General features: G+C 36.5%; 1 protein-coding gene across 9 annotated transcripts in view; it reads right to left on the bottom strand.

The window, feature by feature from the left end:
• NR2C2 (nuclear receptor subfamily 2 group C member 2) overlaps window positions 1-15,602 on the bottom strand; it is a 47,529-nt gene that overhangs the window by 26,941 nt on the left and 4,986 nt on the right. For 6 of the 9 annotated variants that reach the window (XR_006165940.1, XR_006165943.1, XR_006165939.1 and 3 more), the window contains 2 exons: window positions 5,813-5,923; window positions 903-1,103 (listed from right to left, as the gene is read on the bottom strand). Coding sequence is in view for 2 of the 9 variants with exons in the window: in XM_042799371.1 (XP_042655305.1) it covers window positions 903-1,103; window positions 5,813-5,923 (312 nt within the window). In the remaining 7 variants the exon portion in view is untranslated. Of the gene's footprint in view, window positions 1-902; window positions 1,104-5,812; window positions 5,924-11,156; window positions 11,177-15,388; window positions 15,489-15,602 lie in introns of those variants that run through there. The other 3 variants (XR_006165942.1, XR_006165941.1, XR_006165944.1) reach the window with 2 other exon arrangements.

The following is a 15,602-nucleotide window of genomic DNA, read 5'->3' on the forward strand; positions in this document are numbered from 1 at the left end:
CTCCCCTTCTTGCAATTACTCTCAAATGGCTGCTATATTTTAGCCAAAGACGGTTGTATTTCAGATGCTGTACCCATTTATCTCTTCTTTAGCTATTAGGGATATACAGTTCAGAGGACAGCCTGAAGCTGAGATCCATTACAAAAACAGTTTAGCTTCTGAAGGCCTTGGATTTCAGAACTTCTGTTTAGAACATTCCACTTAACACAAAAAAATTTTAGAAATCCCACTCTTCTGTAACATCAGATAACCCATTTATCATAGTAAAATAAATTTTAGGAGACTGTTAATACAATTTCTCAAATATTCATGTAAGAATGATACTTTCTTCCTGTAAAATATTCTGTTCTTTAAAAACAGGGACCAGGTGCATTTTTTATTTTTTTGTAAGAAGAAATCTCAAATTTCACTAGAGATAGATTATTGTTTATATAATTTGTTTTGCAAAACTCCTGTTGGTCTGGATTATGCTCAAGACCCACAAGCAACTATAACAGAGGACAGCTTCTACTCCAAAGAGCTTTTACTGCAATGACTTAATACTGCATTGTGAACGTAAGTTTACTCAGGTGAGTTTTATCTCTGTGTATCTGTGAATCTTGAACAGATCACCTGAAAGCCTGGCACTCCTCACAAGCACCATCTTAAGTATTTGCTTATGTCTTTAGAATTTTAATGAGAACACACAAGGGGTGATAAGTACAACAGAATGCATGAGGAACCTGAAGATAGGAGGATTTATGGTTGAATAACTAAGACTACAATTAGTATGGTCCAATCCATGTCATTAGATCTTTAGATAACTATTGCAATTTGTCTTAAAGCAATTATAGACTTAAATAATCTAAAAATCAAAACTTAAAAAACAAACATCCATGGTCTATCTCAATTACCATATTTACCTGAATTCTGCCTGGCACAATGTTGTCTGTGGTGGTAAAGATAAGCTGTTTGGCATTAGACGTCTCAGGTGCTGCCAGTATCACCTTTCCTGCACCAGTTCCATCTGGACTGGCTAAAATAAACTGTTGCTTTGGAGACACAGCTGAGTCAACTGCTGTCACTATTTGGATTTTCTGACCTGTTTGCTGATCTGTCACAATCTGTAAAACACATTGAAGAATTTTATAAGCCACAGTACACTTTATGCATTCTGTCTCAGAATTATATGATACTCTCTTATAATTGTTGTTTATGATTTTGCTTTTGTACATTTATTACACTGGTGCAAAGTTATTGCAGCTACGTACATATGTGCAAAACAATAAAAGCAAACCAAAAATATATATATAAAATATCTGTGTATCCACATACCTACTGCATAGATGGAAAATACTAGACAGAGTTGTGAAAAGTGCGAGTCTGATATTGTTAATAATGAAGACATATGGGGAGATCTTGTAATCACGTTTAACTGTTCAAAAGGAGTTAGATAGAGTGGATTCCAGACAGAATAAGAACAAAATGTAATGTTAAGGACTGCAGCTGATGAATGGCAGGTATACAGGCAGGGTATAGTTGGCCTAGTGAGACAGCATTACAGAAATTTCATATTAATCATAGAATATCTTGAGTTGGATGGGGCCCATAAGGCTCACTGAGTCCAACTCCATGCTTCTCAGAGGACTACCTAACACTAAACCATATGACTAAGAGCATTGTCCAGATGCTCCTTGAACTCTGTCAGGCTTAGTGCTGTGAACACTTCCCTGGGGAGCCTGTTCCAGTGAATAACCACCCTCTCAGTGAAGAGCCTTTCCTAGTAATTTGACACTGTCCGGCACAACATCCTTGTCTCTAAATTGGAGAATCATGGGTTTGATGGATGGACCACTCGGTGGATAGGGAAATGGCTGGATGATTGCGCTCAAAGAATTGCAGCCAGTGGCTCAATGTCCAAGCAGAAGGCAGTGATGAGTGGTGTCCCTCAGGGGTCGGTGTTGGGCCCAGTGCTGTTTAACATCTTTGTTGGTGACATGGACAGTAGGACTGAGTGCACCTTCAGCAAGTTCAGTGACAACACCAAGCTGTGTGTTGCAGTTGACATGCTGGAGGGAAGGGATGCCATCAAGAGGGACCTGGGGAGGCTGGAGAGGTGGGCCTGTGCAAACCTCATGAAGTTCAACAAGGCCAAGTGTAAGGTCCTGCACATGGGTCGGGGCAATCCCAAGCACAAATTCAGGCTGGGTGATGAGAGGATTGAGAACAGCCCTGCAGAGAAAGACTTGGGGTGTTAGTAAGTAGAAAACTGAGTATGAGCCAGCAATGTACACCCGCAGCCCAGAAAGCCAACCGTGTCCTAGGCTGCATCAAAAGAAGCATGGCCAGCAGGTTGAGGGAGGAGATTCTCCCCCAACATATAAAGGACATGGACCTGTTGGAGCAGGTCCAGAGGAGGGACATGAAGATGATCGGCGGGCTGGAGCACCTCACCTATTAGAACAGGCTGAGAGAGCTGGGGTTGTTCAGCCTGGAGAAGGCTCTGGGGAGACCTTGTAGCTGCCTTCTAGTACTTAAAGGGAGCTACAGGAAAGATGGGGAGGGACTCTATCAGGGGGTGTAGAGATGGGATGAGGGCTAACAGTTTTAAACTGAAAGAGGGTAGGTACAGATTAAAGGAAGAAATTCGTCCCTGTGAGGGTGGTGAGGCACTGAAACAGGATGCCCAGAGAAGCTGTGGCTGCCCCTGCCCTGTAAGGGTTCAAGGCCAGCTTGGATGGGACTTTGAGCAACCTGGTCTAGTGGAAGGTGTCCCAGCCCACAGCAGAGGGGGTTGGAACTAGATGGTCTTTAAGGTCGCTTCCAAACCAAACCATTCTGTGATTATATGACGATTCTAATGTCCAAACTGAACTTTCCCTGGCAGAGCATGCCATTTCCCTATGTCCTACTGCTGGTCACCAGATAGATGAGATCAGCCCCTCCCGCTCTGCCGCTCCCCTTGAGGAAGCTGTAGACTGCAATGACATCACCTCTCAAGCCTTCTCTCTTCTCCAAGCTGTACAAATCAAGTGACCTCCGCTGCTCCCTGTAAGTCTTGCCATCAAGACCCTTCACCATCTTGGTAACTCTCCCCTGGACGCACTCTAATAGTTTGATGTCCTTCTTATATTGAGGTGCCCAAAACTGCACACATTACTTGAGGTGGGGATGCACCAGTGCAGTAAAGAGTGGGACAAGCCTTGACCAGCTAGCTATGCTGCGCTTGATGTACCCCAAGGACCCAGTTGGCCCTTCTGGCTGTCAGGGCACACTGCTGACTCATATTCAACTTTTCAACAACCCAACCCCCCAGATCTCTTTCCACAGGGCTGTTCTCTAGCTTCCCATCTCCCTGTTTGTCCATATAGCCAGGATTACCCCATCCCACGTACAGAATCCAGCACTTGTTCTTGTTACATTTCATATGGTTGATGATTGCCCAGCTTTCTAGTCTATCCAGATCTCTCTGAAAGGCCTTTCTACCCTTGAGGGAGTCCACAGCTCCTCCTAGATTATCATCGGCAAACTTAGTTAATGCACATTTGGCTCCTACCTCCAGATCATTTATAAAAACATTAAATTAAAAGTTACTCCAGATGACAAAAAAAGCATAGTGGTATATTCTTGAGTTTTGTATTCATTTTGTATACACCTATGAAAGCTATTTTGGTATCATTCATGTAAGTATTTGGCTTAATGTCAGAATTAATACTACCGAAAAAAAAATGTGCAGTAAATTTACATACTGCTATTTCCTATTAAATAGATTCTATTAGGTGTCACAATAACAGTGTATTTATTTCCCCAATTTTGATTACCTAGGCTTTTTATCTGGTTGTCATGTCCTTTTTGTGATAATAGTTTAATAGTAAGACTATGATAATAATTTGACTAAGCTAGAATGCCTTAAAAAAGCATTAGAACTACCCAAAGTAGGAGCTGTATTACACAGCTGATGATTTTTCCAGATTACAGTAATTCGTCAGATAAGATTCATCTCACATTTTGCTATTACAAGCCTAAAGAAACATGGACAAAGGAAACTACTCAAAGCTGGGGATGAAGTGAACCTACTATTGAATTTTGGACAAGACCGAGCTTTTTAGGGACTCTAGATTCTTGTATTTACAGAACAGAATAAGCCATTTTAGGTCTCATATGCACAAATGATTCAGTGCCTTAAGTGTATGGAGTCTCCAAGCATAAATCTCCAAAGGAGCTCAAAGGTTAAAGGACAATCATTACCCCTCAGTCACACTGTTGTAAAACTTAGGTTGTTAAGCTCCCCAGAGTTTTGCCTGCCAAGATTTCTTCAGCCTCCATCATTTTCATATAGACCGTAACTAATGGTGAAATCTACTAATTCACAGTAAAATCTAATCTTGGATTATGACTGACACCGCTATGATATTGCCTGTATTTGTTTTGAGGAAGCAGGAATACTCTTCTCATCCTAATATTCTCCTTTATCATGGAGGCATAGGCTTTTTTTTTTTTTTTGTCAGAAATATCAGCGATGTGAGGAGGTAGATTATTTTGCAGAATTGAACAAAAGTTGCAATGTAAATACCTACCTTATTAATGCTGAATATTCATTATGCTTCAGTTATACATGTTGCGAGAACACCTACCTTGCAATGAAATATTGATACATATTGATATGGTTACTCTACCAGGCAAAATAGTGATTATGTTACCAGACAACTGTATCAAAAATAGAAACCTTCCATCATAACAGAATCCTGAGAATCAGCATGTGAAGCAATAAGGCTGCCTGATTCCACTTTAAAAAATAACATCTTAGATAAAATACATAGCTAAATGTTGTTGATAACTGAAGAATATGTCCTTGGTGTTGTCTATAAAGAAAAATCATGGAGACTTGTTTGTAATTTTTCATGGATCAGATATAAGCACTGATGATAATAAATAAGACAAAACAGTCTGAATAAGAAGTGAATGATATTTAGGTTCATAAGAAAAAGTAATGATGTATGTCATTATACATGCTGCAATTTCAATCTTTGAAAATTATATTACATAAAAAACTGTATCATGTTTAGTAAGTATAATGACAATATCAGAGTAATTTAAAAAGTGTTTTCAGGGCTGTTCATAGGGGCAGTGCCCACCCACCCTGATCAAGGGTCCCAAGAAGAGTCCATGCTGTGATGAATGCTACATTGCCAGGACTGTTCCAAATGCCCTGGAGTACAAGATCCTCTTCTCCAGCACTACCTCTGGCAGAACTACATGGGAATATCATACTGGCACAGAACAAGGTCAAAGAGGGCAACAGCTCAGTACTGCAGTACTGAAGACTCTAGTAACATTAATACTTAACAATTCTTATATCATTTGTCACTGCATACATTCTGATACATTAATGGTATCTTCAGATTAGCTATCAGTAACAATGACCCACTGTGCAGCATTCCCAAAGGCTAACTATCCTAAATGGGCTAGTCTCCCACTGACTCCTAAATACGAGAGAGACAGACAAATCCCCTGGGAGATAATCTTAGGCGTTCTGTTGACAATGTCTGCCCAATTGTTACGGCTAGTGCTCAGGAGATTTGTATACATAGGCTAAGTTTAACCTCTCCAAATATTCCTCACTGACTAAATCATCAATACAATTATTATATACAGCCAACTAGTCATCACCAAATACATGCAGATGGAAAAAAAGAATTTTAGTTTGCACTAAAAATGATCTGCTCTCACAAAATTTAAGGAAGTCTGTAGATTTTAGTATGCTTTTGTATAAACCAAAGTGGGAGGAGGAGAAAAAAAAGATATAATAGTTACTTAAGCAATGGATTTTTACCTGAATGCGTTGTGGTGAAGCTACAGAGGAGTCTGTGGAAATTATCTGGATACGTTGGGAAGGGCTGGTCATCACTGGAGATTCAGATAGTGAAGTCTGAACAGTCTGCACCTGTAAATAACATACAGAATTTTAATTTACTGTTGCAGTACTGAGCACTTTTAAAAATACATATATTTATTAAAGATCAGATGGCCCTAGCATAGACTCTAAATTTATTGGAAAGGTTACAGTCACGAAACCAACTTGGATTTGTTTTCGATTAATTATCAGAATAGTGGCTTTTCTAGGGAACAGAATGAATCTGATAGATGACCAGAACCACAAAAACCAAACCACCCCCACAATCAGCGTGCCCGCCCCCCTCCCCCCCCCCCATTAATCACTGGATAATTACTATGTGATCCTTCAGCTTACAGAAATGCAGAAATACTCTTTTCAACTCTTGATTACTTATTTGCCTCATTTTTTGCTTCTGTACAAACAAAATACACCACATACACAATGATGTATAATGTTTAATATTTCACCTTTTAATAATTTTAAAGTATTTTATAAACTACTCTTTTAATTTTCAGGTAGTCCAAATTTAGAAAAGCTTTCTCTAGGCCTGTAAGTAAAAATGTTCTCAATTCCAGTAACGCATATGGGACAAGAGATACATGGAATCTGCTGGAAGAGTGCACAGAACTCCTATCTGACCAAACTAGCCTTTAGTTTGCAAGTCTCTGACCTTATTTCATCTATGAAGCCGCCTGAAAGCTCACTTGGAGAGAATAGCAATTTCATTTTACAAGTATAATTTTAGCTGTCCAATAAATATTTTTAAAGTAAAAAGTTAAAATGAAGATGGCTGGTTATCTGGATATCTGTGTTTTAGACAGTAAAATAAATTAGAATTCCAGTTGTTCAATGTGTTCATATCCTCTCCTCCTTTTTATTATCCCCCCAGTTTGGTTTTCTTCTTCAGTGGCGCATATCTTTTCTTGAATCTATGCTCCAACAGATCACCAATATATTCAGCATGTATTCATGGGTATGTGGTTAATTCTTGTTATTCTAGTGAGGATTTCACTAGCATGACAGAGATTAAATTTGGCACTACAACTGAATACTATTATTTCTTGTTCTATTCCATATCTTTCTAGAGCACTAAGTTATAATGCAAATCTAGTTACGAATAACTAGAAAGAGCTTGAAAAACTTCCCTTGCATAGCTTTTTCAGAACAAAGCTGTAAATGTCAAATTGAACATGCAAGATAACATTGGCTTGACAGCCTTTATCTTTGGTTTACAGAAGGGATATGGCATTGGCAATGTACATTTACACACATAATTCTGCAGTTGTGCATATTTAGACTTTGTGGTTCATCCTCAGGTCTATTTATGCAGTTGTTAGTACTAACTGTTCCTTCATAATAATTTTAAATGTAGTATAAATGAAGCATTTGTATTCTAGGCCTTTTAGTTAGCTCACAGGTAGAAAGGTACAGCTTGCCACTGCCCACTGCCATCCAATCCCATTTCTATCAAGCTTAGGCTATATAGATGCTTTAAAAAGTACCTTATTTAGTATTACTGAGTTTTTTTCAGATATAAACATGAGCTGAAGTTATTGTATTAGTCTACACATACTGAAGTATCTGCAGATGTAGATGTCTATATGTATTATTTTTCACTATTGTTACATGTGTTTTTGCCATTCTTAGTTTGGAACATGACACAAAAAAATTGGCCTTAACTGAACAAAATCAAAACAAGGTATATAAAATTATCTTGGAAGTTCTTGAAGAATTAGAACATGGTTAATTCCGAATCTCTTTTTGTTTATTTGTTTTCATCACAGCAGAGGCAAAGCTAAATCATTCTCCTACTTCTAATGTAGTAACTTAGATGAAAATTACATATGCTTATTTGTGCTGTACTCATTACAAAAGCTCTACTTTCGTGGTGCGTTTTAGAAGTTACCAGTCCATGACAAGGCTCTATGTTTTCACTCTTCTGAGAAAATTCAAAACAAAGGAGATAATTTGGTTCTAAAGCCATACACTGCGTATGTTCACCAGTATTTTCAAAAAAGTTGTGTGCTCTAACTGTTCAAGTATTCTTACAAGACACTGGTATTTTGGCGTAGACTACAGCAACTCCAGAGGTGACATTACTGTCTGCAGTCAACAGCAAAAAATGGATACTTTTTCAGTCACATTCTTTACTGAAAGTTATTATATAAAATGATGGAAAAACACAGTAATATTTAAAAGATTGCTGACAGCAAATTTTACACATGCAGCATAGCTGAATAACAAGCATTGTAAATTCTTACAATGCGATATGAATTTATACAGACATTCAATTTCAACTGGAATAAAATACTGCAGTGATGTACTCTGTAAAAAGAATGAACAGAGTATGGCACTACTGATTTCTCATACACTCAGTTTAACTCACAACTGTTTACTTGAAAACAATGTATATAGGCCAAAATTCTGTTCTTTGGAAAAATGTTCTATAATGTCAATGACTTAGCAGCCTAGATTTTTACATATGTCTGCCTAGTGCTAAATCTTATTTATATTTTAAAACATATTTTACATTTTGAAAATTTCATAATTTAAAATAATTTATTATTGTAAATGGGATCATTTGCAATACTTGTACATTGTGATTGTAAACAATAATTGGGTTTTCATGAATACCCCCTAAGTATACATTTACATTGTCCCACAGAATCCACAGGACTAGTGGATTCTTAGTGTATGACTAATTAGAATAATTGCATTCTAGATAGGAATTTGAAAGTATCAAATTAGTGTTTAATATCTGTAGTGACATGTGGCCAAAACCAGGAAGCTCACGAGTTATCTTTATTAAAACCTCTTTTAAACAATCTTGGGTTTTGTTTTGTTTTGTGTTTGTTTTTTTTTTTTATCCAAACCTATACAGCCATACAATAGGGTAGTGTCAATTTAGTAATTACATAACCTTGCATGGAAAAAAAACATAAATCTTAATTTTGTAAGCTTTCCCTTTTAATATATTGCAAAGTTCATCAGTGATGTAAAGAAAGAAAAAACAGTTTGGATAGCAAGGAAAAATTACTGTAGTCTCTTCGGAGAAGCAAAGGTGTTAAAATACACAGCACTTAATGAAACCATACTGTTCTACTCTCCTATTGCCTGTACCATAAGTAGTCCCATATACTGCAAAGTAAAACCTCAAACATACTACCTCTAATTATCTTTAATACACAGGTCACAAAAGTTGCATGAGAAATGAGGAAAATATACAGGAGATATGTAGAAATAGTAGAATCTTCCAATTATTGGATGATACAAGGCATCCAGCAGCAGAAAACAAGGTACCAAGGTGAAGAAAAAAAAGCAAGACTCCCAAAATCATGAATTTAGAGGACATACTTGAACAATGATCTCCTCATCCTCCATGCCAAATTATTATCTAAGTTAAGAACCTTTTGAAAGGTCTAAATTAGAGCAAGATGATCTTTTAAAACTGTCTTCTAATTCTTTCACCTTCAATTATAAAAAAAACCTTAGCCTTTTTTTGAAGCATCCTTGAACGTTACACCCCAAGGCACTGCAGACAGCTTGGAAATAAATACAGAGATCTATTTTTCCATGTTGTTAAAGGATTTATAGCAACTTAAAAAGAATGTCAGTATATATATGGTAGCTACACTGAAATTCCTCCAGAAATATTTTGGAACTAAACAACCATTTGTTTTTTCTGGGTTTGTAAAGTACCTGCTGCAAAGGGGCCCTAATGTACAACAGTGGTTCCAGGTACTATGTCAATATGAAAACTAGTACTTTATGATTTAAAACACTTTCTCAGTTTTTGCGGAATTAACTATGTCCTCATATAAAGGCTATTTTTTACTGATCAGCTCCAGTCTCCTTTAATATGAGTTATATCTCATCCTCACTGCATGACTAGTTGGTTATCTTAAGACTAACAGTGAGTCCTCTATGAAGTTGGGTAAGTTTGAGACCCGCTGCCATTATGTGCTGATAGGTCATTTTCATATTTAAATAGTCAAGAACATATATTTATTGAACTGACACCAGACAATACTTTAGTTTTCTCTTGGCTGAGAAGATATGGTGTAGCAATGGAGAATAATTTGTCTAATACCAATAAATGCTTCAGTGTGCACTTACTTATTTTTATACTTTTATTAACATGCATACATAGTCAGGATGGTGTAGGATTCTAAGTGCAAAATTCTACCTTCTTTTCAGGCTTGCCTACTAATACTCAGTAGAATAAGAACAGCTTTAAATTTCTGACTGCTGCTAAAAACCTCAAGTTTATTTTCCAGACTGAATACACATGCTATTGGTTGACAGCAGAAACACCACCATGGTAAATAAATCAAATGAAAAAAGGGAACATATTTACAAGAGTGAGGAAAAAAAAATATAAACTTCTGTCATTTTGTTTGAAAGCTGAATTTCTACTTTAAGCAGTCACACACCTACAAAGGATCAGAATAAATAAATATGTGATGGTTTATTATGGTCCTACCTGGTCAACTGCACCAAATTTGACTTCTTAGGTAAAAATAGAAAAAAAAAAAAAGCGAAGAAAAAAAAAAAGTAACAGTCCAAAAATATGCAACACTAAAAGCATTCTATCAGAGATTTAAAAGGTTAACTTCAGACAGCTATAGAAATACTATAGGAGAAATTAAATTATCATTAGTTAGACTCCCAAATAAATGGAATCAAAGTATTATGAAAGCAAATGGCTCGTAAGTACTCATATCTCAATGACAATATAATTTAGCATTATATTAGGTTCACTTACAGCATTAAACATACCACTGACTTTTCTATTCTGTTGTTCAGAAGAAACATGACAAGATAAAACCTCTATCATGTTTAAAGCAACTGATTTGGAAGCTGTACATGCAAAAACCTAGTCCTCCAAAGTTGATGATGGTACATTTCTGTAATTCTAAAATATATTTTAAAAACTTAAATACACTTTAATCTCTTTTAAGACTGGAAAGTCTCAAATGAGACTTCAAGAGATGAGGAAAGAAAGCAGGCCTTATATCATAGAAAACTTCAGCGCACCACATTTTACAGAGCCTTTATCAACAATTACTTAAAAGTAACCACTAACACTGTGAGTTAGACATAGTCAGAAAAAAACCAAATATATAATTTTAAAAATACCTCTAAACCCCCTGATTTCCCTACACAAAAAACAAATACACTTATTTTAAGAAACAGGGGAAAACAATATGCTTTAATACACTTAGTACTGTTTCCTTCCTAGAGCTCCCTAGCTGTACACTGTACAGACTCTAGTACTTACAGTGTCAAATTCTTCCTGCAGTCTTATTTACATTTTTCCTCAGCAAACATCTGAGGGCAAAACAATCCATGAGAAATGTCAAGGTCACTTTTAGTCAGATTACAGATATTTTTGTCCAGTCTCCATTACTAAGGATTCCAATCACAGAAAGCAGCCACTATTGTTTTAAAATGCACTCTGTGACCCTGTTCCTCTGAAGGTCAAGTGCACTATCATTCCCTGTAACCAAGGAAGCAGAATTGACGTGTTCCTGCTGTTTTGCCAGCTGCTGAAGGAGTTTGTCTAGTAGTAAGATTAATTTCACCTGGGCAAGATAGTCCCATATTATCAAGCTTTCCTCCTCCCTGTTCTCAAGCTCCTCAACCCGATCACTCTCTGTGAACTGTAAAACTGCAAAACGGAATCTGAGAAAAGAGTTCGCCTGTATCTTGAATTATTTTCAAATCAGTACAATTGAAAGGAAAATCCACCACATTCCCCATGGAGCATCTTTAGCCCTGAAGTTCATTAAACTAATGTATTTAAAGGAACATAGGCCTTTCTAAATTAGTCCAAGGCCCTCAAATATGAAGTATCATTATCAGTCCTAAAAGACTTAAGAATTCTTACAGTAAGTTCATGACACACATGTGATTAAGTAGTTTAAATTCCATAACAAAACATTTGTATGAGGCTGCACTGAAGGCTGACAAATGGGTGAAAACAGAAACTGTTTTTAAATTCTCAGAAACTGAAATTTGTTAAGGTTATGGTATGTAAAATTTTGCAAAAAATGAGCATGTACTTGACAAGTTTTACAATAGTAAACTTTAATGCAGTGAACTTTCGCTGCAAAGCCTTATGCAACAAATGCATGACCTACGTGTCTTTAAGTAGCACTGGTGTTTTCTTTTAACTTCAAGGACTCCTAATCTTAGCACAGAAATGTGCTCACCATTGATTTTAGGTTGTTTACTTGATAGAAAATACAATTACTTACAGGACAATTCTCTAAAAATAGTATCTATGAATAATTAGTGTAACTACAGGAGTGTATTTACAGCATGGGCACAATGTAAATGTTAGCTTAACTGTCATCTAGTGTAGGGGAAAGTATTACACCCAAGACATGAGAAAACCCAGTGAAATTTTAGTTGGATTTTCCTTGTGCTTATGATCTGACACCACTCTTAACCATGTCACTATAGGCTTTTCTTTGTCCATTTCATTCAGGAAAGACATTTACAAAACTCAATTAGTCTTCCTTGGGACAAAAAATAAATCCTGAATATAATAATGCTTTATCATTACATACCCCTCTGTTCAGAACTACACTTCCCAACTCTAAGGGTTGAAATAGCTGTATTGCAAAAAGAAGGCAGAATCCTTGCAACACTTAAGCAGAAGTGATATAAAAATATGTAGTAAAAAACAAAAAAAAAAGACTAAAAGTTGCTTGTTTCCTGAAACAAAAGCTAGCAAAGTATTTGAAATTTGAAATAAAATACGAGATCAACAGTAGTGTACTGATGCAGTTACCACTATTAGTACACTAGTTACAACATTACTACTACTATAGTTACAATATTGTACTACTATATTAGTTACAATAGTTACCATTAGTAACTAGTAATATAGTCTTACTAATGTTAGTAGTTACTAATGTAGTTAACAGCTTTGTCACAACTAAGTCAACCACAAAATCTCAAAGACTCGAGCAAGAAATGTAGAATACATGAAATGCATCTTTAACTAAGAGTGATACTAGATTTTCAGGGCCTGGTAATTCTTTTTTTGATGGACCTTTCTCTAGTACTATATGCTACACAGAAATATTACGGCCACAAAGGCCTTCACTCTTATTTTTATAGGACATCAACTATGCTACCATAATAAACATCCATAGCAAAGCAAAATTAGTGGTTTACAGCTTCAGAGCTTCTAATAGTTCAACAATGACAACAATGCTTATGAGAGTACGTTTTATGTTTAATGTAACAGAGGGCCTCTTAATGAGAAATTCTGAAATTACTGTACCTACTGATTTTCACAGGAAACACTATTCAGAAATTAGTTCAGATATCTATCATTCTACTTAGAGTCTTATTTTTGTTGTATGTAGTTTACTTATTGAAAATGTCACTGTAAGAATGCTTGTGACCTCTGGCTTGTGCTTGCAGAAGACCTGGACTGTATCTTGCACTGGAATTTTTGCTGATGTAATCACATTAGCAAAACTACATTTTTTATGTACACGTTTGCTGATATGTCCGGTAATGTGTACACATGTAATGTGTACAGTTGATCTGTATCAACTGGAGGGAAGGGAAAAGAAGAAAAAACAATCAGTCAGCATTAAACATAATTTTAGGACTTGCAAAGACTCGTATCTCTCTAAGCAGTTTTCAGATTCACAGCACTAACCAGTCCTATTCTGGTACAGATTAAACCATTTCATGCTTAGCTACTGTGTGATTTCCTTAAAAGTCCATAAGGACGCAACTGATATTTTCATTTTAGCATTCGCATTGCGAACAGTAGTTACATGTTGGCAGACTGGGAGAACACAATTTCATGAAACATGCCAAGTGTACTTCTGGTATACCGCTGGAAGATAGGAGCTGAAGACAAGTAACATAGCATGGACAATCGTCTGCTTTGGACCAGTCAGCAAAGGACTGCATTACTACTTATGATGTAATGTGTCAAAGAGATCTGAAGAGGGTCAAGAAAATACTTTATGTGACAAACAGTATTTTTTCCTGTGGCAAAACGTACTTTCAGAAAAGTCCAAGGTTTTGACAGGTTGTTATCAGGACACTGAGGGAACTGAAAGCAACTGAAATCCTCCAGCAATGCCGATGTAAATGAGATCCCAGTAAGCACAGGGCTCAATAGAGTAATCTTCTGTGCTCTCTTCCTACAGCCTCTGACAGAGAAAAAGGATGCACTGGGAATAGTTTGTGGCTGTCATGGAGTCAGAGGGGGACAGTTTTAGCAACTACTAGAAGTTCCTTCCTGGTCACATCAGAGCTGATGTTGAAAAGAGGAAATTGCCCTTCTTCTTCCCTAAAGTGACAGTTGTGTTTAAAAAGGTTGCATTAAAAACTAGGTCTCTACACAGGCAATACATCTCTACTTCATAACCAAATACATTTTTCTTAAACAATATTCAAATCAAATCTAAGTTGGTGCTGGGACTGAACCTGGGCCACTGATACATTGCACAGTGCCAGTATTAAATAAATACTCGAGAAAAGCAGTGATACCTATTTTTGCATTAAGACTAAAGTATTTTTTATGCTTTTCAAAAGCTATGCAGAATGAGGAGGATTTGTCAAAATTCCCTCTGAATCCTCTAGCTGTTCCCTCTTCTCCAATCTCATGAACTGTGAGTAAAGGCAACTGCAGACACTAGAAATGGAACACTCTCACCCCATCTGTTCAGAAATACACATTTGGAAAAAATGCAACAAGCAACACTTCTATAAAGCAGAAGTAAGCAACAGCAGTGAAACCATTTGAAAGTATTATAAGGACAGTTTTGCAAAGACCTAAAAATAGAATAAGTACAAAAATACATGCAATACTGGAACGTGCTCAGTAATTTCTGTGCTACATTCACAGTTTCATGGAAAACAAACCTGATAAACTATTGCTCAAGAAAGAAAAACAACATACGGCCTACTTGCATGAGTCTGATTTGGTGCTTAGCATTGTAATTCGCAATAAACCCATATATTATATACGTGGCAATTATATAGAAAAAGATATTAAGTTATAACTAAACCTGCCAATATTTGCATTGTTATCCTGTTTGCAACTCATCTCTCATCATTCATAACTTAAAATTCAGTGTATGATTAATGACTCTCTCCCCTTCCTTTTAATTTTTATTGATGAAAAACATGGTATTCTAAAAAAGCCTCCCATTTTTTAAGGCCAGTGCCAAGTTTCATGCTACATTTTCTCTGAGAAACAGTCAGTACAAATATAGAATTTAGCATACTTCAAGAAAACTAGTAATGTATTTACTGTATCTGACTGAAGACACAAATAGCAGGCAGCCAGCCATTCATAAAGAAATGGTAAAACGTTAACATGGTCATACCATTAATTAATTCTTAATGAGATAATGCTGCTTATAACTGTTTTTCCATGAACAAAGTTTTTGTGGTGTTATGCAGTGAACAGGCATATAATTTACGTAGGAGTTGAATACTATAAAGAGATGAAGCCCTCTATTTACCCACCGGCCAGGAAGAAATCACAGAGCTTCATACACTCTTGAGATGGAGCGATCTCTCCAGTGGCAAGATACAACCATCACACTATGTTACCACGGTGCATTTCCTGCACGAGGAATTACAAATGTCACATATTTTATGTGCCTTAGATGTGATACAGCACTCAAGTTCTACCAAAATAGTATAAGGTAGCCAGTATTTCCATTAGAGGTTTTTAATT

Source organism: Tyto alba, unplaced genomic scaffold (genome assembly GCF_018691265.1).
Source record: "Tyto alba isolate M040663 unplaced genomic scaffold, T.alba_DEE_v4.0 Super-Scaffold_3, whole genome shotgun sequence".
Classification (NCBI taxonomy): domain Eukaryota; kingdom Metazoa; phylum Chordata; class Aves; order Strigiformes; family Tytonidae; genus Tyto; species Tyto alba.